Source organism: Cricetulus griseus, assembly GCF_003668045.3.
Source record: "Cricetulus griseus strain 17A/GY chromosome 1 unlocalized genomic scaffold, alternate assembly CriGri-PICRH-1.0 chr1_1, whole genome shotgun sequence".
NCBI lineage: Eukaryota > Metazoa > Chordata > Mammalia > Rodentia > Cricetidae > Cricetulus > Cricetulus griseus.
This window is the reverse complement of record NW_023276807.1, coordinates 270,434,502-270,461,073: the sequence shown is the minus strand read 5'-3', so window position 1 is coordinate 270,461,073 and position 26,572 is coordinate 270,434,502. Positions and strand designations below refer to the sequence as shown.

Below are 26,572 nucleotides of genomic sequence, written 5' to 3'. Positions count from 1 at the left end.
GCCTCACAGGTCTTAGAGGTCGGCAGGACTTGATCCTGGGTGACTCCTAATTCCTTCCGCCATGTATCTTCATGGACCTCTAAGAAACAGTAAATGTAAACATGAGAGTATCAGAGATATTCTCTCAACTAAAGTAAGAATTTGGTAAAAGTATACCCTCTAAACACTTCAAATGAGACTATGAAACCAGTTAGCAGATACTGATGACTAAAATGTAGGCATTTTCTTTGAAACATGGACATTCTGCTTACAGTGCCTCTGTTATATTCATTCAAATTGCTCTTACGCTCTAAAGCAATGGAGCTTCTCAACTGGTGGAATGCCGCCAGGGCATTTGAAGAGCACATAACCACGGGCAGCCTTTAAATCGGCAGGGGAATGAATGGATGCCTTATCAGCGCAGCTGAGGCCATAGACAATCAACAGGGGCTGTCAACGCTCGCAGGGCCTCACAGACAAGCTGGCCTTCCAGCCGCACAGAACAGCAGCCCCCAGCTTCTGGCACCTCAGACCGCATGATCTGAAAACAGAGTCAGCCTCCAGCGTGGTGGTGGGTGGACGCTTAAGGCCTGCAGTGGTGCTGGGAGGACCATGAAGCCCCTGCCAGTAATGCAAATTAACCTAGAATTTCACCAGGCTTCAAGCTGACCAGGTATCATTAAAATAAAGAAAACACTTAGAAGGTATTTATGCTGATTTCAAACCTTCCTTGTGTTATTTTAAAGGCCATGAAAATGATCAGTCAGCCTCTCTTCTTATGGAATGAACCCTTGATGAGTTTGGGTCAAGGGGTCTGGATGATGAGTCAAGTTTGGTCTTGTTATGCGGTGGTGTTCCGCTTTCATATGTAATGAGTACATCTCACAAGTGGAAGCAACCAACAAAGCCAGTTTTCATTAAATAAATTTATTTGTTAAAATAATTTAACTCCAAATACAACTGTTGAATTTGCATTGAGTTATAACTACAATTCACGTTTCAATTGAAATGTCGGATTTACTCGACATTGTCACAAAACAATAAACTGTTGTTCAATTTTAAATGGTCAGTTGTATTAGAGTTCAACAATTAACTGTGAACTGTATCTCTGGGAAACCCCAAATCCATAATGGTAAGTCTGTGTTCAAAGTCTACTGCAGCCATTCTAGAAACCCTGATCGAGGTTTAACAGATGCACAATGACAAGTTAAACAGAAGGACCCCCAATCTTTAACATCTCATTGGCTGAGGAGACAATTAAAGCTTAACCAGTGCTAAGGGGGGTGGGGCTGCTGATGGAAAACTGAGAAACTAAACCCAAGAGCAGCAGACAAAGCAGCTTCACACTCATCAGCAACACTCACACTGGACAGCACACAGCAGGCGCCCTTGGGCGGCACAGAAAAGCAAGTACCAGTAGTTTTAGCACAGAGTGATGGCAACTGTAGTGTAGTGACCGGGTCAAACCCCAATTCTACAAAGCAAAGGGTGGGAGCATTGGAGCACCTTTCAGTGGAGAAGGAAAGACCCAGAAGGCTTCCCGGCGCATGCTGGCTTGTCTCGTGGAAGGCCAACAGTGGAAAGGCATCAGTTGCCATGACTACCACAGCTTAACAGAACCCACAAGTTACACCTTCAAAGAAACAAACCTTTTTCTTAAAAAAAAAAAAAAAAAAAAATCTGCCTTTCGATAAAAATAAAACACAAAGCAAAGAAAACTTGATAATAGCTAAAGAAAAAGTGGGTCTTTGGGTCAAACAATAATATTTTTAAGGCATGTTAGAACAAACTTTCATTTATCTAGTTGCTAGTCAGATCAGGGCTTTAAGGAAACAGCAAGCAGAGTTACGAGCTCTCCTCTGCAGCCTGCTATTTCAGGTGCCAGTAAGTGTTGTGTTCCTGTCCTGGGGTCTTTTATTCCCATCTTGGCAAACATCATCCACAAAAGTCAGATTCACACCAGAGGAACAGGGAGTGGGCGTGGCACAGTTTGTGCTGGGGAAGTGATGCTTGGGCACGCTGAAGGAGGGGTGCAAACCCTGGGTCTGAGGAACGCCTCCCAGGAAAAGCCCGCCTGAACGTATGACTTCACCTCACACCTTGCCATCCTTCCCACATGTCACCCTGCTCATGTCTGCACAGCCACAGGTGATGCAAAACTGTAGTATCACAAACTGCTATTCATTATGGGAGTTTAAAAGTCAGAATTAGTCTCACAAGTTAGAGGCCTCAGAAGTCAATGCACTAATGTCTCTGTTTCAGTAGATAAAACATACTTCTCGAATCTGATTTCTCGATATGTCTGAGTCAAATCGGCTTTTACATAATGAACTTTGTTCCAAGGAAATGGGTTAGAACTTTCTGTCCTGTAAATGCTTCCTAACTTGAGAAAAATGACACCGAAGATCAAAAATGCTCAGACTCTGACACCCCAGACCTGATTTCAGCCCACATTATTTATTTGTTTTCCTCACATAGGACAAACACCATTGACCTTTTTTTTTTTTCCTATCTTCTAAGCTTAAAGCTAGTTACTAAAACTCTTGGCGGGGGCATTTCAATGGCTTATAAAGAGACTAATAATTTAAAAAAAGGTTTTCTTATACATTATTTTCTGAAGTACAGTTTCTCAGTAGAGGCAATGATCTCTGAGTTGTGCCAAATTCTTAGGAGTGAACACACATGCACACACAAAACACACACTCTTCTCTCAGTTACACACATAAGACTAAGCGGTTACTTGCACAAGACTGTGGAACCAGGGAGGTGTGGGTGCCAAGTGTGTCCGGGCTCAGTGGCACCGAGTCCAGAGGGCTTAACTCATCTCCAGAGGCGGGCTCAAGGCTTTGGCCAGCACTTATCTCTGAAGTGAGGTGAGAACCCTTCTACACTTGACTGGGGAAACTCCTGAACAGATTCTTTTCCTGTGCCATTATTCATGCAAATGATAAACACTTCCCGGCTATGGGACCAAGAATGCTGAGCCTGAGCACCCTCTAAAAACAAAAGACTGGGTCTATCAGTGTGTGCCACTTCAGTAACCAGGGCAGAATAGGAACAAGAAACCCTTGCACTTTGTAATAATTTATAATCTACTTTTAAGCCCAAATTACTTCACAGGTTACTCAATCTGTTTTTGTTTTGTTTTATACCTACGATAAAGCTCTGTCACAGCAAACTGCATTTCCACAGCAGGTGAGCCGAGGGCCACAACGCAACCATAGCCCTTAAAGGCTGCTTTCATGAACACACACAAAAAATGTCAAATATTTGTACTGTCCTGTGAGGCGTCTGCAAACGGGAACATGAGGGTGTAACATGGCTTCATTTTCCTTCCGAGATGGTACTGGTTAATTGACTACAACGCTCGTTTAGTAAGGCTAGGCAACCTCTCCGTCTCAGCTGCTTCCTTCTTGCTCAGTAAATAAAGACCATCCCTGCTCTGTTAAGAGAGACAGGGTGGGTGTGCACTTTCAATTCTCATGAACCCTCATGAGAGGCTATTTCCTGTGGCAAAGCAGGTGACTTAAATTCTAAAGCCAGACTGGATTTTCACACAACCCTTGTTCTGACTTTTACTCATTGGGGATTGACAGGTGAGTGAATTTCATTTCACAAATTAGGAAAATACCTACAATTAAGCATCAATTTGAAGAACAGAGATGTGTCAGTGGAACAGGCCATCTCCCTGCGATGCTGTTGGCAGGCAGCTGTTTTACTTGGTGGAATACACGGGCTAGAAGGCCCATCAACTCCTGACTTCAGTACTCTTGTAGGAAAATATTTCTCCTTTACTTTGTTTTTAAGAAGACAAAATATTTTGTTAGTGGTCAAAGGAATTCTTCTGGCTTTTCTCTCATGATTATTCTTAATTTAATTTACACATCAGTGGCTTCTGTTAACTCAGTGGCCATACCATCATCACTTCAAAGAGATCACCCTGTAGCTCCATGGTGGTGCCTTCAGGTTGCACAGAAGACCGAGGACAAAGTGGAGACTGGTCACTGGACCCACAGGGACTCAGAGGCATCAAGGGACCATCCAGCCTGAGGGTCGTGGTGCACTGTGGATTCACACCACCCACCCTAAAAACTGCAATGGCGTAGACAAGGTGACTGTTGTCTACAAGCCTAGTCGAGTCCTGTCCAGGACAGCCATGCTCAGGTGCTATTGTATGTTACAGGCAGAGCAACATGGGTCGTCTTTGTCAGGCTGAGCTGCATAGTTCATCTGCCTCACAATTTCAGCAAAGAGTTCGTCCACCATTGTTTTACTCTTAGCAGAAGTCTCCATGAAGGGGCAGCCCCACTCTTCGGCCAAGGCGCGACCTTCATTGGAGGACACTTCTCGCTCACTCTCCAGGTCCACTTTGTTCCCGACCAGGATGACTGGCACCTTCTCATACCTGAAAGAACACACGTATTGAAACTGTTAGCAAGCAGGCGAAACAGAGTTCTCTCTCTTTCTATAGTGCAGTATAAATGGTCTCTCTCTTGCCACGTGAAAAACGGCTTGTGCCAGTTGACTTGGCACCCGCCTGGGGCACTCTGGAACTGCTCTCAGAGGGGGGTTATAAATGGGCTTTTCAAATGATGTTTTCAATTAATCAATTATGTATCCTTTAAAATCAATTATGTATCCTTTCCAGATATACTTGGGGAATTATTCTCAGAATCTTGGACTGACTTCTCAATTTAAATGCTATCTGTTCCACGAGATGCTTGCTCAGAGTTTCAGCCAGTCATGCAATCATGAGCTTTACTGCTAACATAATTGTCGGTACTGTATTCTATAGGAACACAAAACAAATCATGTTCTAAATAGCTGCTGAACACAACAAAGAAAATGAAAGCCAAAACTGTACAAGAATTCATCAAGATGGGAACCCTCAAACAGAAGGCACTCTATTTTACATGGCATCAGTCAGCAGAAAGAAGTGCATTTTTTTTTTTTTGGTTATTAGTTATTAGCTTTATGAGATGTTGTCTCTCTTTTTCTTCTGACCTAGAGCTCTGAAACAAACAAATGACAAGAAAAGAATAGAGAAACAGAGGTCCCAAGTCACACAGGCAACCGAGCAGGTACTCCATGCAGAACAGGACACGAAACCTGTCAGGGCATGAAAACACCCAGGGCCGCTCGCTCCGGGTTTGTGGACCATGTTAGTTCCAGGTTTTCATCCTGTTTTTTTTCAGACAGGGTCTCACCATATAGCCCTGACTGGCCTGGAACTCTATGTAGACCAGGCTGGCCTTGAACTCCTAAGCGGCCCGCCTGCCATGCGCTGTGATTCAAGGAGTGTAAACTCGTGTCTGTATGTAAGTCTTATCCGTTCTGACTCAAGTCAGCTAACCTTCCAGAAGAGAGAAGCAGGCAAGACCACACTGAGGCGTAACCACCACAGCACATTTAGGAAATGGAATTACAGGTAGGTTCCCCCACATGGTATCTGTATAGTTTCACTGTTCAGTCAGGATGGTTCTCCCTATTTGCCCAAAAGCCAAGTATATCCCCAATAGACACCTATGTTTTCCTTTGGGAAGAGAGCAAACCAATGCCTAAAGCGAGGGTCTATTCCAGGCAGCAACTGGAAAGCAGTGGGGGCACCCGGTGTGGTGCTCTCACCAGCAGTCCCAGCACTAAGGAGACAGGCTGGAACATTAGTGAGTCCAGGCCAGGACAGGCGACACAGCTAGACATTTTCTCACAGAATAGGAGGCTGGGGAGACAGCAAAGTTGGTGAGGTGCTTGCTTGCAAGAAATTTGAGCCCAAGTCTAATCTAAAGGACCCATGTAAAGAGCCAGGCACATTTGCACAGCTTCTAACCTCAGCTCTGGGAAGGTGGTGAAGAGAGGGTTCCTGGGGCTCACTGGCCAGCCAGTCTAGCTTAACTACAGGCCAATGAGAGACGGTTTCAAACAAGGTGTATGGCATTCCTCAGGATGATGTACAAGACTGTCTTCTGGTCTCCATACACACAGGAACATGCAAAAAACACACATACATGTGTACATATAAACAATAAGGATAAAAGAGTGGAACTACATCAAGGAGAACCTAGAACTTATGATCTAGAACTTGTGTTTCTTCAGGGAACAGATGGGCAGTTCTGATCTGGATGAGCTCTGGTACACTGTCCCTGTGGACACTGGGAGCACAGACGGCAGTGATAACGAAGCTACAGTAGAGACCCACATACCAGGCACTTTCCACACCAGCTCTTACAAGGGTACCGAGTAGTCTGGCTGTGAGCAGGCACTGATGACCATGTCAGGATGCCAGTTTCTAATCTGTTCTACCCACAAGGATGAGACTGCCCTTCCTTTCCCTTCTTGCTTATTTTTATGTTTGTTTTTTATTTTCAAGACAGGGTTTCTTTGTGTAGCCTTGGCTGTCCTGGAACTCGCTCTGTAGACCAGGCTGGCCTCGAACTCAGAGATCTGTCTGCCTCTGTCTCTGCCTCCCGAGTGCTGGGACTAAAGGTGTTCGCCACCACTGCCTGGCCCTTCTTGCTTGTTAATGAAGCAACTTACAAATGGTAACAAGGAAGCCTTATTGCTGATGCTAACACCTAACCAGCCCACTAGCAACAGTAAGAGTTTGAGTGCTAAAACAGTACTTTCTAATGCTGGGCTGGAGCAAGCACAGGTAGAGCAGGAAGATGAGGAGTTCAAGGTCATCCTCAGTCACACAGTGAAGTAGTGGCCAGCCTGAGGTAGACCTCAAACAGACATATCACTTTATTAGATAAAACCATCTTAAGGAAGATTTCAAAGTTCAAACACAATGCTATACCATATTTTACATGAGACATACTTCCAGTTGAGAAGTACAGCATAATAGGACATGTGAATTTCTCAAGCCTTGCAAACATATCAAGTTATTAGCAGTTGGCTGATGCATGCGCTCTTTAGTCTGGAGGTTCAGTTATGACAGACATGGTGGGACAACCTACAATCACTGCCTTGCCTCTCCTTGACCAGGCTGACAGCTGAGTACCTGGCTCTATTCTACAGTCTGATTCTCAGATGGGCAGGCAGAACACTGGAAACACAGTGTTTACCAGTACACATAGTAACGGGGGTGAAAATGCAGTCAGTATCAGAGAATCTACCTCTAACAACTGAACTGCTGGTGGTCTTTTCAACCATTGGTGTGTTAGAGATGCTAGAGAAATGTAGACTAATAACCTGGACAAGAACCTGACAGACAAAACAAGTGTATATTTCCAAGTACCCGTTGGTGACGGATGTTACCTCAGTGTTGACACTAAAATGTGGGACAGTGGAAACTATCACAAAGAGCAGTCTGTACGGAGCATTTACTCCTGCCCACGAATGCTGCAGAGCTAAGTAAGCACAGCAGTTCCCCACCTCTTCATGGGTAAAGTGGAGTTAGCATCTGCTCCCACTGAATGTAGCAAAGATGCTGCACAGGTCAGACATCCAGATGACACAGTACAGGATGGCGCCCACCCCTGCCTGCTGCCCCCATTATGTAAGAACACAGCTTGGCAGAAGACAGTTGTTAGGAGGTTCAGAAATCAAGAGATGGAGAGATCTGCTGAGGAAAAACAAACTGTGCCAAGAGAGGGATGAGAGTTGTGAGGTAGAAATAGACAAGGGGCGGGGGAGCAAAAGTAACGCCATCAAAGCAACCACACACTACAGGATCCTTAGTGTCTCTTGCTAAGGATCACAACCACACACTATGGGATCCTTAGTGTCTCTTGCTAAGGGTCACAACCACACACTACAGGATCCTTAGTGTCTCTTGCTAAGGGTCACGACCACACACTACAGGATCCTTAGTGTCTCTTGCTAAGGATCACAACCACACACTACGGGATCCTTAGTGTCTCTTGCTAAGGGTCACAACCACACACTACAGGATCCTTAGTATCTCTTGCTAAGGATCACAACCACATACTACAGGATCCTTAGTGTCTCTTGCTAAGGATCACAACCACACACTACGGGATCCTTAGTGTCTCTTGCTAAGGGTCACGACCACACACTACGGGATCCTTAGTGTCTCTTGCTAAGGGTCACGACCACACACTACAGGATCCTTAGTGGCTCTTGCTAAGGATCACAACCACACACTACGGGATCCTTAGTGGCTCTTGCTAAGGATCACAACCACATACTATGGGATCCTTAGTGGCTCTTGCTAAGGATCACAACCACACACTAGGGATCCTTCTGTGTCTCTTGCTAAGGATCACAAGGAGAAGTAAAGACAGGCAGACATGAAATCTCGTAACACCTGGGCCTTAGAGAAGATACCAATAGCAGGAAAGGGTTAGGATGACGGGGGTGGGGTGGGGGGGGGCTTCATGCAGAGGTAACACTGGAAGAATCTGGGTCTCCTTGGGACACAGATGAAAAGACAAGGGAAAGAGGCCAAGCCTTGTGCTGAAGAGCACAGCAAACTGGCCTGTCTACTGCTATGGCAATATGGTGTGCTTAAGAAAAACAACAACACAATTCCCAAATTAGAACAAGACTTTAGCCTCAGAACCGACTATGTGGACTTAGATTAATCTAAGAACATCTCTGAAGTGCCTGTTTGCTGGACTCTTAAACCTGAAAGTTAAAAGTCATACCAGACATGGTGGCTACGTTATTGGCTGAGTGCTTGCTCACACTGGTCCAAGAACACAGGACAGCAAGCTGCACTTGAGGGGTAGAGTCAAGAAAGATGAGAAAACCTTAGGGGATCCTGTGGGACCAGAGTACTGAGCCGCTACTGCCAGTGTGTTCTGACTCACTAGCGGGAGGAGGTCGAGCAGCAATGCCGTGTCACACAAGTCTGTGGGATGCTTTACCTCTGGATGCCAAGGGCCGCCCAAAGACTGCCTGCTGTGCAGTGGTGGCAGAGAAGTGGCAGACAACCAGTGGTGCTTTGGGCATACAGTTTGTCCTTCATTCAACCTGTTTATCTGCTAAGAGCTACTGTGTCCACTTAGGATGCACAAGAAACAACAAAGACACCCAGCCTCACGCTGACCATAGCCTAGAAGAGGAAACGGGTATTAACAATAAAGATAATAACTAAGTTAAGATTTGTTAGAGACGGAAGAGGCAGAGCAGAGAGCATGCTGGGCACAGGCGTCACTGGGCAGGTGGCATATGGCACTAAGTGAAGAAAGGGGTAAGGTACCACATACATGACAGCAAAAACTCCCAGGTGAGACGTGGGCTACATGTTGAGTCTGTTGACTCGAGGAATAGTAAACGGCTTGAGGGATCCAACCGCACGACTCCCTCCTACCCCTACTCAATCCTGCAATGCAGGTCACACACTTCATCTGAGAAACAGAACTGGGGAGCTGGGGTGCTGGAGACAGCATTTACAGCAGGGTTAGCCTTATCGCTTAGGAGGGCTACACTTTGTCAGTAGGTGACAGCTGTGACTTTCATGTTTGATTCCCATCACAGGCCTGTGGGTTTTCTTCATTTTGCCCATTTTCAAAGCACACCATTTGGGCAGAAGTTGAAAATGCAAAAATTGCAAAATGACTCTATTTATGAATCACTGCTAACCTGGTCGTTGATGGGGCACCCCAGTAAGGGTCAGAAGGTGGCTGTGTGGCTCAGATTACTTCTGTCTGTAGACTGTGGGAAAACATTTGTCTTATTAGCGTGAATTTACATGCTGTTTGTCATATTCATGAGTGTGATTATATAATGTATGAATAAATAAAATCAGCTCCTTTAAGCAGCTGTGCCTAATGGATTGCACAAAGCTTTGCTTAGTGTGGAACGCTGATGGCTTCTCAATGAGGCAGCTCTGTAAACACCAATGGTTCAGAAGCATTTGAGCGAGCTCATCAATAGGCTGTTTTTACTTCATAACCGTCCTCATACGCGTGTTTACGTACAGTTTATTCTGGGAATGTGTAAGCGTGGCTGCTCATTAAAACAACTTGAGGATCTGAGTACTGACTTCTGAGTCCTGACCCAGAGCTGCTGAAACATGGATCTGTACACACACACACTCAGACTGGCTGAGCTGCTGAAACATGGATCTGCACACACACACTCAGACTGGCTGAGCTTCAGGAGATGATGTCAGGAGTCACCGGGCGCATCTCTGATGCCGACCCCAAACAACGCCATGTGCTTACCACTATGACGTTCAGTGCTCTGATGCCGACCCCAAACAACGCCATGTGCTAACCACTATGACGTTCAGTGCTCTGATGCCGACCCCAAACAACGCCATGTGCTTACCACTATGACGTTCAGTGCTCTGATGCCGACCCCAAACAACGCCATGTGCTTACCACTATGACGTTCAGTGCTCTGATGCCGACCCCAAACAACGCCATGTGCTTACCACTATGACGTTCAGTGCTCTGATGCCGACCCCAAACAACGCCATGTGCTAACCACTATGACGTTCAGTGCTCTGATGCCGACCCCAAACAACGCCATGTGCTTACCACTATGACGTTCAGTGCGGCAAGTCTAAAAACAACGTCCCCCTCTTCACGAACCCATCAAGATAAACTGCAGATCGACGGCAGTCGGTTTCTTCTGAGGGGTTGTACTGCAGTTAAAGGAAGGGCAAGTCTCACTGGGATTTTGTTATGCTGTTCTTGGCCATACGCTGGTTGAAATAATACTCTTTTTGAGTTCAGAAGAGAATCAGAAAGGCTTTTCTTAGTCTCTTGTCCAACTTTGTGCCCAGAGTTAAAATCTCCTCTCCTAACAGTCCTGAGGAAAATGGCGGACACTTGATGCTTCCATCCCTCTGGAGCCAACCTCACCAGATGTCTCTGCAGTGTGCCAGAACATCTTCGGTGACACAGGCCTCACACCAGGAGAGCTTGCTTCTGTCAGGTTGTGAAATGTCAGTTTTAAGAATTCAGAGTTTAAATGTTTGCTGTTTTCAGAGCTGTGATGTCTGACCTGGTCCCCTTCACAGTCCTAACTTCTGTCTAAAGGGGAAAAACTTTTCTTTTTTGCAAAACAGAAACAGGTTTTCTTCCTCAGGCTTCTTTGCAGACCAAACAATGCAACAAAATTTAAACAAAAAGAGCAAACAAATTCCCAGCGATACTTAAATTGGTAGGGGAGGGGACACTCTTAATCTCACCTGTGAGAATAAGCACTATAGCTACTTTGTGTATAAACTTCCAGGCTTTTTCTATTCATACATAAACATTAAGTGTACATTTTTTCATACAAAGAGATCATACCATCTAGTAGTCTCATTTCTGCTCAATATTATAGAGTGATCTATTTCAATAAATGGCATATTATCATAATGGCCAAGTAGATTTCCATTTTATAGAAATATATATAAGAAATATATATGTATACATATATATATGAGATATATGTATCTCCTAAAACTGTACCATAATTTACTTTCTCCATTAGTTCCAATGTTTTAGCAAACATAACCAGCAACCTAACAAACGTACTAAGAAGTGTGATTGCTATACCAAGAGGTATATAAAATGTGTATTTAAAAAAAAAAAAACACGATGTGAGTTGGGCAGTGGGTCTCTGTGAGTTTGAGGCCAGCCTGGTCTACAAAGCCACACAGAGAAACCCTGTCTCAAAAACAAAACAAAACAAACAAACAAACAAACAAAAGACAGTGTGTCTGTTCTTGTAAGCATTTGAACTAGAAAAGTCCCACTTTAAGATCAGTTCACCAAACTGCTACGTGACTGCAAACACAGTTTTATTGGACAGCTGAAACATGACATCACTGCCAGCAGTACCTGACTGATGAGGACATTCCCCTTCATCCAGCACAGTGTTCTGGGTTAGACTGGTAGCTGGTGTGTGGGGTGTGGGCTAAACCAGGCTGCCTGCTTCCTCTAAATTCATTTGTACTCAGCTGACTAAATACTTCATTTTTTCATTTTAACGGGGGTTGTGTATATAGTGTGTGTGTGTCTCCTTCGCTTTGACTTTCTTGGTGTTTTAAAAACACTAAACTTAAACAGTGAAAAACTTACAATGTGATATAAACATTATGATAATAATGAAGAAGATATTCAGAGCTGTCAGGGACTTCATGCCGGGTCAGTAATAATTAACTCTGTTCACAGAAATTCTGCGGGCTGACATGGTACCCTGCAGTGTGGTTAGATGGTCCAAGTGATAATGGCATACAATGCACAAGCATTTTAAATGCATTCAAAGCCACAACAGGACCACACACAAGGTAACAAGACACAGGAAGCAAACATTCAACTCTGTTTTTCTAAATACAAGAACCAGGAAGGAGGTCAAAGAGTAGAGGTTCCCAGTTCTTCCCCTCTCCCTTCCTCTACTCATGCTTGGAAGATGAACCCAATTGTGAGAACTTGGGGAGGGCAAACAGCTGAAACTGTGAGAGAAGCACCCTACTGCTGGCCTGGAGAGCGGGTTCTGTGGTCTGAAGTGTGTGGTGGGAATCTCCGTGTTACACAGGGTTACTTAGGAGCACAGACTAAGAACAGGCAAAGAGAATGCAGGGAGTCCAGCACAAGGAGGGGCCTGCTGTGCTGCACAGCCACACTGTGGCACTCCTTCAGCCTACGCATCTGGCTATGTCTCTTGAGGTAGGAAAGTTATACCTCAATAAAAAAAGAAATGGAAACAAGAAAATTGGTAAAAGAATTAAACAAAATCCTCACTTAAACAGGAGAGCAGAATGACCTTCAAGGCATCTTGAGGATACATGTATGTGAGGTATGGTGTTTCAATAATACAGAATGCAGTTAGGAGGGTTGGCTAGTTTATTGCTTTGCTGAATCCTGCCAATCAACTTTCAATTCAACTTCTATGCTGCTGAATTTCTGTCCTAAAATTGGCTGAAGGTTGAAAGAAGGCACTGAGTATGCTAGCATTAAAGAACAGCATGTTACTGGAAATAAAAATGACAACAGTTCTGAAGGCTTTCTTCACTATTGAATCTTCAAACTGCACCCTCACGTCTTTTCAGGAGTGCCAAGATGTTCAAATCCCACATTAAAATGGGAGGAGAGGAGGGAGGGGGAACTGCAGTCAGGATGTAAAATAAATGAATAAATTTAATTAAAAGAAGGGAAATGTAACTACGATTACATTCAATCTGGCCTTTTGTCATTAGAAATGGAATTACTCATGTCAGACATGCAAGGTGTTTACAAGTACAAGCCTGAAGCCTTGTCATTTAGAAGCTGAGTGGGAAATGGAGTCAAACCAACTGACTCTGCTAAAAGCGGCACATACATGACCAGCACCATGGAATACAAGGAACAGCTGTCAGCAGACTCACAAGTAGCTACTTTTTACCCCAGTCTGTAGGCGCCTTTGGGCTCCAAATTAAACTGAAGAATTAAAAAATAAGTCCAGAGGCAGACTTCTGAACACACAGCTTTATCAAAAGGGGGTAGGAATTCAAGCATGAAACATGCATCTCATCGTTAGTTGAATGTTGAGATCTGAAATCTATGGTTGAAAACAGGCCAACTATTGGATTTGTCAGGAAGAAGTCAATTGCTGGGATGGGAGCCGTGACCCCATCAGAAACCCAACTACTTAATTACAGCTAGTTCTGTTAGAGCTACCCCTGGACAAGGTACACTTAAAGATGCTTCAAGACTATGAAGAGCTGAGGCTTTAGAACTGTGAACAAAACAGTGTTTTCCTTCATAAAAAGACTTAAACACAGTTCTTTCTTTCCTCCAAACCACTAAGCAGAAGAGCTCCCAGCCCCAAGAAAAAAATTAAAGCCAAGAATCACAAATATGGTAGCTCATGCCTATAACCTTAGCACTGGAGAGGCGGTAAGCGTACCTCCATAAGTTCAAGGTCAGCTCGGGCTAGAGTGAGTTCTTGCCTCAAAAACAAAACAAAATGAAACAACCCCCCCAAAAAAAATAAGCAAAAATGCTGAATTTCAACAATTCACCTTTCTAGAAAACAAAGGTTATGACATTAGTGGAATCAGTATTTACTCTCCCCAGCAAGGAAATTCCCCAGGAAGGAAATCCCTTCCTTTAAGAGAAGAGTGTGTCAAGTCATATACACCACCCTAGGCAGGCTGTGCCCACTGTCACAAGACTGACTAGTAAGATCTACAAAAACAGATCTTTAGATTTGAAGCAAGAAAAGTAACAGGTGATCAATGGAAAAAGAAGAAAAGAAAACAAAGGAGATGGAGTTGATTATTATTGGCAGAGTGAGGCCCCTTAGAGTAGCAAGCAGAAAATAGATTTGACTGCTGGTGCCCTCAGAAAATCGCCGAGGGGATGCATTTTCGAGGGGGCATCTACAAACAGGCCCCACCAGACACTGGATGCTCTGGTACCTCGATTTTGGATTTTCTACCCTCCAGAACCATGGGCAGTGCATTTTTATTGCTTACAGATTACCCAGTCTACAGCAGCTCCACAGGACTAGGGCACTGACCAACGTAAATACATAATTGTTGTTATTCCCAAGGACAGTTTTCTCATTTTTAATCTGAGTGAAAAATTCCCCAAGAAAGGTGGCCTAATGACAGCAATGTTTCTGGTGGACGGTATTCTGAAACTTTAAAATCAAGTTGTTATTATCAAGACTGTACTTCTGTATAAGTTAGACCTGTCAAATTCAGTCATTGACAGTACGTTTTGGTACATCAGCTGAAGACAGTACCCTGCGTTTATTCTGCATATTGCCCAGGGCAATGCTATGCAAATCAGATGGCTTAAGCTGTATTATTTGATGTTGACAGTTATGAATTTTACAGAGTCAGATAAAACTTTTTCAGGAATTGGTTTATTAAGAAAAATCTGTCAACACTTTACTATATATAACCAGCCACAGTGTTTTTTCTCTCCATTTTTTAATTAAATTAGAAACAAGATTATTTTACTTGTCAATCTCAGTTCCCTCTGCCTCTCCTCCTCTCTGCCCCCCCCCCCAGCTAACACCCTAACTATCCCATGCCCTTTCGTTATCTTTACACACTCAGAGCTTTCAGCATTCATAAAAAGGTCTCCTCTCATCTCCAAATCTCAGGATGAAAAATGTTATTTAAAAACACTAATGCTCTAGGCTGATTATTTTTTGTGTATCATCTGTGTCATTAAAACACATATACTTAAAACCACTACAATTTATTCTCAGCTAAGAAGTCCTTGTCACCAGAGTTAAGTTTGCAAAGGCCCACAGAATAAGTCTCATTGCAACCCATGTGAGGCTAGAACAGAGGGCCGGCAACAGAGCTGTGGATTGGGTTAGCTCCATGACGCACCTGGACAGTTCCAAGCACCCACATTAGTCTCTCAAAGGTCTCCACTTCATCCTCCTTCCTGTGGCTTCTTTTCTTGAACCATTTTCATTGGTAATTTGGGGTTGCTGTGTAAAGAGGCATTTTATGTTCACTATTTATTTCTCCAGTTATGTGTCACGCCCATGCTGCAGATGAGGAGAGGAAAACGCAGAGAAAGCTGATTGCATAACCAATAAGGGCTGGAGTTCAGTTTTGGTCACAGCAACACTCTGTCTCCAGATGAAAGGTAAGAACATTATGCACAACAGAATTTTATATTTGAGAATTATAAAGAATATTTCAAGCATTCATTGAAAACTGGAAGATGAGCATATTTAGAATCTCTAATGAAATGATATAACAAGTTGCAGAGGAAAATAATAATATTTCATTTAAAGAGCTATAAAGACATCTGGCAAAGTAGACAATATCAGTATGTGTTGAATAATTAACACGATACAGGATTTCCACTCTGAATTATTAACTTTTGAGGTGACAGAAGGCATGAGAAACAACTCTCTTAAATGAAATGTGTTAAACAAAGGTTTACAATGTGCTTCCGGGGTGGTTTTATTAAGTGATTTGAAGTTCCCCACTGTTATTGTTTTGTTTAAAAAGAAGAAAAGAGAAATTGCTGAGACAGACATATTGAGTATAAGTTTATTATAAAGGCAGAATGGGAAGACTAAGAAGAGGAACAGGGTAATGGCTGACCACCATGGCCGGTCGCCATAGAGATACAGAGGGGGGGGGACAGGGGAGCACACAGAGAGAGAGACAGGGGGAGAGAGAGAGACAGGGAGAGAGAGAGAGACAGAGAGGGAGAGAGAGCGTAAAGGTGCAGGGGCCTATCTTTTAAAGGGGTCCTCTGCACCTGCGTGCAGACTTCTTTCCCATGGAACCTTGGGCTGAGCAGGGTATTGCCTGAGTGGATTTCACCAGGTAACAGGGGCAGGCCAGCATAATGCCTGAACCTTTCACCCACAACCACAGTCTTCTTTACCTAACTAGCTGTCTTCACCTGTCTTACTGATCAATGCCATCCCAAACCCTCCCAACTGTCTCAGCACGTGGGGCCATCAGCACTTCAGATTGTAGATTTTGGAAGCTTTGCAGTTTCTTATGGATGGAACCCACGTCTAAATGTGAAACTCATTAAGCTTCACGTACGTCTTAGACATACAGCTTGCAGTGTTTACACGGTATTTGTGGTGCACCTATGATTTGAGTGCAAGTGGTCACATGAAGTGAGGTGTGGGGTTCTTCCACTGAGGCACCCGGCTGGTGTTCAGCAGGTTTTAGGGTTAGGGGCGCTTTTGGTTTCACATGTGCAGCATCCTTGCTTTGCCTTAGGCTGAGACAGGCAAGAACCATCTTTCTTGCTGGATGAACAAGATTACATAACAGAACACTACCTCTGCTTATAACTGTGGTGCCAACTCACACTGGAAGTATTTTGTCTTCACACTCTTAAATAACAGCCCATGGTAGAAAGCTAGGAGACCAGGAGAGAAGAACTGTTTTAAAGCATTAGACAGTTCCACTTAGCGTTTCTGGAGTAAGATTATCTAAGACAGTGGTCTCCACATATTTTGTGATGAGAGCACTTAGGAAGGTCATGGGGAACACTTAGTGAACAGGACGGAAAAGATGAAACAGAAAATGGGGCACAAATAACCAGACAGGTTTAATGACATGCCGGTTCCATCCCTGTGTGTGTTAGCACTGGTCAGCGTAGGAAAGCGGATGTGGGCCGTGTGTAAGACAATGTGAAAGGGGTAGGCAGCGTGCCAGTCTCACAGAAACTGTGAAGGCGACTGGTGAATGGACTAGGAAGTGTACAGTGTTATCGTTACTACAAAAGTTTTAAACACATAAGAGTTATAAGTTATTGTATTTCTCACCAAAATATCATTTTGGAGTATGCCTTTAAATATTAAATATTCCATAAAAAGCAAAACAAATAAACAAATGAAAACAAAACACCTGCAAAACCACAAACAAAAATAAAACCAAACCACAACCTACCTCTTCTTTTCAGTGAATATACTTCAACACTATGAGCAGTCTATTTTAAATAGCATATTTGGAAACACTCTTCACCAACATGTGATTAAAAGCACAATTCCAACAGCACTGCATCGAATTTCCACTGCTGGCATGTGATAGGCTTTGCCAACCATGAACTTAATAAAACATGCTAATAACTGTCTCCAACATCCATAACCTTACTTTAACTCACATACTTCAAAACATAACATCCGTTATCACTAATAACCTTCCATTTAAACACAAACGTATTAAAAACTAGACTGTGTTATAGGGGCAATGATGCCCACTAGACACCAGAGGCTAAATAATTCAAAGCCCGGTACCAGGAATGAGCTACTTCTTTGGTTGTTGGCTAGTAAGGTCTCGTAGACCCTGCAACACTACAGGACACTGCCACGGGGTAACCTCCAGAACTGGACTGTAAGGCCCTAATGACGAAGACTCCACATACTTGAGTTACAGAACATGGTGCAATCATGCCATTGGCTAGCTTCGGAGTGCTGGGAGGTGCTATGCACGATACCAGAGGAGAAAAGTAGTCAGCAACCACACCAGCTCTGAAACCTGTGAACTACAGTGACTGGCCTGACGAGCCACACCCACGGGTACAATCATAGCACGAAACTCGGTAAGATGTGTCTGACTTTCCACAGTGTCTGTTGTTATTTCTGATTTTGTTAATTAGCATGCTCTCTCTCTGCCTTTTGGTTAGTTTGGCCAGAGGTTTGTCTATCTTGTTGATCTTCCCAAAGAACCAACTCTTTGTTTCATTGATTCTTTGTAATGTTTTCCTAGTTTCTACTTTATTGATTTCAGCTCTCAGGTTATTTCCTGGCATCTCCTCCTCCTTGGTGTGTTTGCTTCTTTTTGCTCTAGTGCTTTCAATTGTTCTGTCAATTCTCTAATGTGACTTTTCTCCAGTTTCCTCATGTGGGCACTTAGTGCTATGAACTTCCCTCTTAGCACTGCTTTCAGAGTGTCCCATAAGTTTGGGTATGTTGTGTCTGCATTCTCATTAGATTCTAGGAAGTCTTTAATTTGTTTTTTTATTTCTTCCTCAACCCAGGAATGGTGCAATTGGGAGTTATTCATTTTCCAAGAGTTTGCAGGTTTTCTGCCATTTGTATTGTTGCTGAATTCTAGCTTTAATTCATGGTGGTCTGATAAGATACAGGGGGTTATTTCAATTCTTTTGTAACTATGGAGGTTTGCTTTGTTGCCTACTATGTGGTCAATTTTAGAGAAGGTGCCATGAAGGTGCCATGTGGTGCTGAGAAGAAGGTATATTCTTTTGAGTTTGGATGGAATGCTCTATAGATATCCGTTAACCCCAGTTGGGTCATAACTTCTTCAGATCCTTTGTTTCTTTGTTAAGTTTCTGTCTGGTGGTCCTGTCTAGTGGCGTAAGGGGGGTGTTGAAGTCTCCTACTATAAGTGTGTGTGGTTTTATGTGTGGTTTGAGCTTTAGTAATGTTTCTTTCACATTGTGGGTGCCTTCATATTTGGGGCATAGATGTTCAGGATTGAGATTTCATCTTGATGGACTTTTCCTGTGATGAGTATGAAATGCCCTTCTTCATCTCTTTTGATTGCTTTTAGTTTAAAGTCCAATTTGTTAGATATTAGGATTGCTACACCAGCTTGTTTCTTGAGCCCATTGGACACTGTGGAAATCCAGAGAATCTTCAGGTCATACTTTGAAAACCTGTACTCCACAATATTCGAAAATCTAATGAAAATGGACAGTTTTCTGGATAAATATCACTTACCAAAATTAAACCAAGATCAGATAAACAGTTTAAATCGACCCATAACCCCTAATGAAATAGAAGCAGTCATTAGAAGCCTCTCAACCAAAAAAAAGCCCAGGACCAGATGGCTTCACTGCAGAATTCTACCAGAAATTCAAACAAGAGCTGATACCAGTACTCCTCAAACTGTTCCGCACAATAGAAGCAGATGGGATATTGCCAAACTCTTTCTACGAGGCTACAATCACTTTGATACCCAAGCCACACAAAGATAAGACTAAGAAAGAGAACTACAGACCGATATCCCTCATGAACATCGATGCTAAAATACTCAATAAAATATTGGCTAATCGAATCCAAGAACATATCAGAAAAATCATCCACCATGATCAAGTAGGCTTCATCCCAGGGATGCAAGGATGGTTCAACATACGAAAAACCATTAATGTAATCCACCATATAAACAAACTGAAAAAGAAAAACCACATGATCATCTCACTAGATGCTGAAAAAGCCTTTGACAAAATCTAACATCCCTTCATGATAAAGATCTTGGAGAGAACAGGAGTAACAGGAACATATCTAAACATGATAAATGCAATATACACCAAACCAATAGCCAACATCAAACTAAATGGAGAGAAACTCGAAGCGTTTCCTCTAAAATCAGGAACAAGACAAGGCTGTCCACTCTCTCCATATCTCTTCAACATTGTACTTGAAGTTCTAGCTAGAGCAATAAGACAAGAACAGGGGATCAAAGGGATACAAACTGGAAAGGACGAAGTCAAACTTTCACTATTTGCAGATGACATGATAGTCTACATAAGTGACCCAAAAAACTCTACCAGGAAACTCCTACAGCTGATAAACACTTTCAGCAAGGTAGCAGGATACAAAATTAACTCAAAAAAATCTGTAGCCCTACTGTATACAGATGATAAACTCAATGAGAAAGAAATCATGGAAACATCACCTTTCACAATATCCACAAGCAACATAAAATATCTGGGGGTAACACTAACCAAAAAAGTGAAAGACCTGTACAATAAGAACGTTGAGACTTTAAAGAAAGAAATTAAAGAAGATACCAGAAAATGGAAAGATCTCCCATGCTCTTGGATAGGTAGAATTAACATAGTAAAAATGGCAATCCTACCAAAAGCAATCTACAGATTCAACACAATCCCCATCAAAATCCCAACACAGTTTTTCACAGACATTGAAAGAACAATACTCAACTTTATATGGAAAAATAAAAAACCCAGGATAACCAAAACAACTCTTACAATAAAGGATCTTCTGGAGGCATCACCATCCCTGACTTCAAGCTCTACTATAGAGCCATAGTTCTGAAAACAGCTTGGTATTGGCACAAGAATAGACAGATAGACCAATGGAATCAAATTGAAGACCCAGATATTAACCCACGCACCTACGAACACCTTATTTTTGACAAAGGTGCTAAATCTATACAATGGAAAAAAGATAGCATCTTCAACAAATTGTGCTGGCACAATTGGATTCGGACATGCAGAAGATTGCAGATTGATCCATACCTGTCACCATGCATGAAACTTAAGTGCAAATGGATCAAAGATCTCTCCATAAATCCAGCCACACTGAATCTTCTAGAAGAGAAAGTGGGAATTACCCTTGAACAAATTGGCACAGGAGACCGATTCCTGAACATCACGCCAGGAGCACAGACACTGAGGTCTGCAATCAATAAATGGGACCTCCTGAAACTGAGAAGCTTCTGTAAGGCAAAGGACACAGTCAGTAAGACAAAACGACCACCCACAGAATGGGAAAAGATCTTCACCAACCCCACATCTGACAGAGGGCTGATTTCCAAAATATACAAGGAGCTCAAGAAGCTAGCCACCAAAACACCAAACAATGAAATTAAAAAGTGGGGTGCAGAACTAAACAGAGATTTTTCAACAGAGGAATCTGAAATGGCTGAAAGACACTTAAGAAAGTGCTCAAAATCCTTGGCCATCAGAGAAATGCAACTCAAAACAACTCTGAGATACCACCTCACACCTGTCAGAATGGCTAAAATCAAAAATACCAATGACAACCTATGCTGGAGAGGATGTGGAGAAGAAGGAACACTCCTCCATTGCTGGTGGGAGTGTGAACTTGTAAGACCATTCTGGAAATCAGCATGGCGGTTGCTCAGAAAAATGGGAATCAATCTACCTCAAGATTCAGCCATTCCTCTCTTGGGTATATACCTAAATAGTGCATGTTCATACAAGAAGGACATATGTTCAACCATGTTCATAGCAGCATTGTTTGTTATAGCCAGAACCTGGAAGCAACCTAGATACCCCTCAACTGAAGAATGGATAGAGAAAATGTGGTACATTTATACAATGGAGCACTACTCAGCAGAAAAAAGCAATGGAATCTTGAAATTCGCAGGCAAATGGATGGAACTAGAAGAAACCATCCTGAGTGAGAGCCCTCATCCAGTGGCTGATGGAAGCAGAGACAGACATCCACAGAAATATACTGAGCTGAAATCTGGAACCTAGTTGAAGAGAGGGAGGAATGAAGATCGAAGGGGTCTGTACCAGGTTGGAGAAACCCACAGAAACAGTTGGCCTGAAAAAGGGAGAGCACATCGACCCCAGATGCTGTCTGGGAGGTCAGTGTGGGAATGATCCAGCCCCCTGACCATGGATGCCAATGGGGAGGCCCCTGCACTTTGGGAGCCTCTGGAGGTGGACTGGTGTTTTTCCCTGTTGTGTGTGGGGGACTTTGAGAGCCCATCCCACGTGAAGGGATGCTCTCTGTCTCTGGACACATGGGGCAGGACCTAGGCCCAGAACAGGAAGATTTGGTGGACTTTGTGGAGCCCCTGTTGGGGGCCCTACCCTGCCTGGGGAGTGGTGGGTGGATGGGGTGGGGGGTAGGTTGGAGGTGGGGGAGGAGAGATGAGGGTGAGGGGAGGGAGAAGGGACTTACATGTGAAACAAGCCTGTTGCCTAACTTGAATTAATAATAAAAAAAACGGGAGAAAAAAAAAAAAAAAGATGTTTCTGACTGCACTGAAGTCCCGCTCCACAAGCTAACACCCATACCTGGCACCACTATTGGGACAAGATTCTACAGAGAGACAGGTCACAGGCCCTACAGGAGACCCTACTATTATTCTGCTAAACGGACATGGGGATTAAACCTATTCCCAAGGACTCAGTGTTATACCCACAGATCATGTGCCTCTCAATTCTTACCTGAGAGTTCTATCTGCAGGAGATGGTATGCAGTGACCCACACCTGGCCAAGGTGCAGAGAATTCTCAGCCCTCAAGGGAACATAGATTTCCCCACCACCACCCCCAAGCCTCAGGGAGTACTGCAGAAAGAGGAAGCAGGAAGTCTGAGGGCCGGAGGTGACAGATGACTATATAGAAACAGTATTTATCTTCTGGACAGAGCAAAGCAGCTGCACCTCTGAACTCACAGAAGTAGAGACAGAACACACAAGACCCATGCAAGCCCAAGCCAGACCAAGTCACAAACAAGACAAGGGACTTGGGCACAGAGCCATTGAACTACTGGCAACTGTTAGTTGCTAGGAGAGGGAGAGACAGTTTTCTCTGAGTCAGTGGCTATCAACCTGTGAGGTGCCACCCTTGGGGGGTCGAATGTCCCTTTCACAGAGGTCACATATCAGATATCCGGCATATCAGGTGTTTACATTACGATTCATAATAGTAGCAAAATTACAGTTACGAAGCCCAGCATTGGTGGCGCACGCCTTTAATCCCAGCACTCGGGAGGCAGAGGCAGGTGGATCTCTGTGAGTTCGAGGCCAGCCTGGTCTCCAGAGCAAGTGCCAGGACAGGCTCCAAAGCTACACAGAGAAACCCTCTCGAAAAACCAAAAGAAAAAAAAAAAGAAAGAAATACTTATATTTCAACACTGAGATTAATCCTAGGTACCTTATTCTTGATTATTGAGATAAGGAACTTAGTGATTCAGACAGGCTGGCTTGTGAGGAAGTCCCAGCCACCCACCTATCTCTGCTTAGCTCGGATTGCAAGCAAGTTGCCACCACACCCAGCTTTTCCTGTGGATGCTGGGAACCAAAGGTGGTCTTCATGCTTGTACACAAGTTCTTGGACTGCACTTGCTCTTCAGCCTTTACTTTTTATAGCTACCCAGTCTTTCTGGATCTTGCTTGAAAATCTAGAGTACTCATAGTCAAACCCCAATATTCTCCCAAATATACTCAAAAGTGTTTCTACCTCTTCTTACACCATTATCTGGAAAACGTGACGTACAAGCAAACAGTAGATAAGAACAGAGAACAACACAAAAAGGAAAGTCAAAACACCACTGCGAACCCCAGTGTGGACGCTCACTTTCCAAAACTTCCTGGAGGAACCCTGTGAAATCAAGTACAGTGTGTACACGTTTTATGCAACAGTCCTTGTTTAGGGAAAACACACAGATGTGAACTACACTTCACTTTAATGTGCTGCACGTGATCCAGAGGCTCCCACAGCCATTAGACCACCCAAGTGTCATCAGCACTAACAAACGCTAGCAAATAAGACTCCAGTGCTGTAGGCTCTTCCCCTTGGTTGTGCTGTCTTCAGACAGACATTTTTCTCAGCTCCTCTAATCTTCCTTAATATTACTAAGTTTAAAAATTCCAATCCTACACTAGCCAAGAGAAAGCTACTGTATCCTAATAATGATATTATGTTATGGCAAAAACAAGTTTCCTTTTCAAGGGGAAAAATAAACCAACTTTGTAACATAGGAAGCAACTCATTGATGGGGGATTTCCTTCTGTATGCTGTGAATTTTTGCTTCTCTTATTGGTCAATGAATAAAGCTGTTTCAGCCAATGGACAGGCAGGATGTAGCCAGGCAGGAAGCATAGGTGGGGCTACCAGACGAGGAGTATTCTGAGAAGAGGGTCACAGGGAGTAAATTGGGGGATCAGGGGATGGTACAGAAGCCATGTAGCTGCCGAGGGAGCAAGAGGTCCAGGCATCACCAGTAAGCCAAGAACATGTGGAGCTACACAGACTAATAGAAATGGGTTCATAATTAAGAGGGAGCGAGCCATAAGAAGCCTGAGCCATCAGCCAAACAGTTTATAATTAATATCAGCCTCTGTGTGTTTATTTGGGAGTAAATGGCTGTGGGATCTGACGGGACAGAAACATTGGCCTTCAACTCATTACAAACAAAGCTTTTATTATGCAGTGAGTTGAGTCATACAGACTGATTACTGCATGTATCTCTAGTTAACAAAACCATCAGACACTTAAAAATCTGCTAAGTAAATACATCTTAGGCATTCCTGGAGCACACAAAACAAATGTCTCAAGGTAAATGAATGGAGGGGACAGACAGGCTCGGACATGGCTCAGGTGACGGTTCCACCGGCGTGTGCCGGACATCAACCATTGCAATAAACTGATCTTTCAAAGAGCAAACTGTCTTAGAATTATTTTTAAAGTAAATTTAGGTTTTCAACTACTTAATTCTTCTAATAAAGATAAGGAAGTGAGCACTTAAAATTATTTCCTCATTCTGTACTTAGTAGTCAAGAGTCTTTCATATTGTTGAAGATTTTAATGCTAATATTCTATTTTGTAACCACAATTATTACAGTTTTTGTCTCTTAGTTTTGTGTTTAAATGGATCAACATTTCCTATTAATCTCTTTCTCCATGTTTAAATTCTCTGTTCTATGTATGGCTGTCAGGATTTAGTCATCAACTTTCCACGACACAGAGTCATTAATTTAAAAAAGTGACTCACATTTTGTTGGGCTCTGTACCTTACAAGCCTAGCTTTGGATTCAATGTTGGCGTCTGAGAATGGCTGAACACAGTGTCCCCAATCTTAGAATGAGCCTAGCACCGTGTATGCCATCTCTACTGTCTACCTTGTGACTCTCCAGTTCTGTCCTTAGCTACATTCATTTCTAATTCCTAGTCACAGCCACATCTATTCGTCTCTGCTGTACACAGCGGGTTTCATCTAATCTCAACCTGAACTATGCAGATGGCGCTGAGTTTTTACAACATGCAGATCCTGACCCCCGAGGCCTTTTCTAATATTCTAATTATTAGACACTGCTATCTAAATGATTATCATCTAAGCTGAAACAGCCTCCCCAGTAATGCACTCTAATCTCCTTCACTCGTGTTCACACGTGCAGGTGCTTTGACCTTTCTCTATCCCAAACTTGGGGAATCCATTGCTGATAACCTTCCTCCTGGTCTGTGCACAGATACCATGTTGGTTCACAGTCTTTATATGTCATACAGACACAAAATTATAGCACTTAAAGCTGCTCTCCTGTCAGAAACAGAACGTTCACTCTGTCCCCATTGCCTGGCTCTATTCCCACTTCTGTAATAGTTCTGATTACTTTTCTTCACTAGCTCAAATCCAATGCTTTAACCTTCAAGCATTAAGTTTTACGACCTGTTTCCTCACCTCCTGAGACATGTCTATGTAAGTTTCTAGTTCAGTCATTATGGTCTTCTTACCATTCAGAAACTATCTCCCACGCCACTTCTTCCATCCAAGACATCCTCCCGATTCTTTACAGTCCACCTGACATTTGACCTCTTCCTCGCTCATCTAATCAGATTCATTCTTACCGAAAGCTATCTCCTCCATCTGCAAAATCAACCCGGAACAGCAGAATCTCTGGGGACACCGAGTCCAACTGCTTTTCTTTCTGAACAGTCCTCTTTCGCCATGTTTTTATTGTTTCCTGTAGGATGGCTACTGTGCTAGCCATCTGGCTTGGAGCTCAGTGAGAACGCTTTAAGTCGTCCCAGGGACACAATCACTCATGAACACTATGAAACCTAAAGGGAAGAACATGTTGCTGAAGGTCACTATCCATGGGGTCCAGGTGCTACCTTAGTCTGCATCCATTCAGTTTGGTAGGAAGAAAAGAACTCTTCTAAGTTAGGGAACATCTTTAAGCGTTGATGACAGAATGAGCAGAAATTAATTCTGTAGAAAGATGACAGGTTCTAAGGTGGAAGGAAAACCAGAGAAAGCACTTTCCAAGCAACTACAAGAAGGCGAGGGCACTGATGGAGAGGAGCATCCGTACAGACAGGGAGGGCCAGGAGCAGACGTGGACATGCTCAAGATCAGGGGCTTTATCATAAGATGTGGGCCTAGAACAACATGCCCTGAGGACCACAACTAACCCAAGAAGAGGTAAGAGCAGAAAAGTATGAAATCAGGAGAATTCTGGTTTCATTAAAATCTATGTGCTTACCACTCTTTTTTTGTCTGATCCACACTCAAGGGAGGAGGAGAAAAAAGAGAAGGAGAAAGCATATGACTTATATACATAAGGCTAATTTTCAGATGGTTCACTTGGCTTTGAAAAGAAGTCGTGTGTGTGTGTGTGTGTGTGTGTGTGTGTGTGTACTTAAGAGACCACGGGCACTATGGAGATGGCTCATTTGGTAATGTGTATCCATCTAAGCATGAGAACCCAAGCTCAGAACCCTGATGGACATCAG

At 43.3% G+C, this 26,572-nt stretch overlaps 1 protein-coding gene across 1 annotated transcript in view; it reads right to left on the bottom strand.

Moving 5' to 3' along the window:
* Window positions 1-887: 887 nt before the first annotated feature.
* LOC103161160 (ras-related protein Rap-2a) overlaps window positions 888-26,572 on the bottom strand; it is a 31,140-nt gene continuing 5,455 nt past the window's right edge. Inside the window, exon 2 of the mRNA XM_027393911.1 lies at window positions 888-4,384. Within this exon, the coding sequence (XP_027249712.1) occupies window positions 4,147-4,384 (238 nt within the window). The 3' untranslated portion in view covers window positions 888-4,146. The remainder of the gene's footprint in view (window positions 4,385-26,572) is intronic.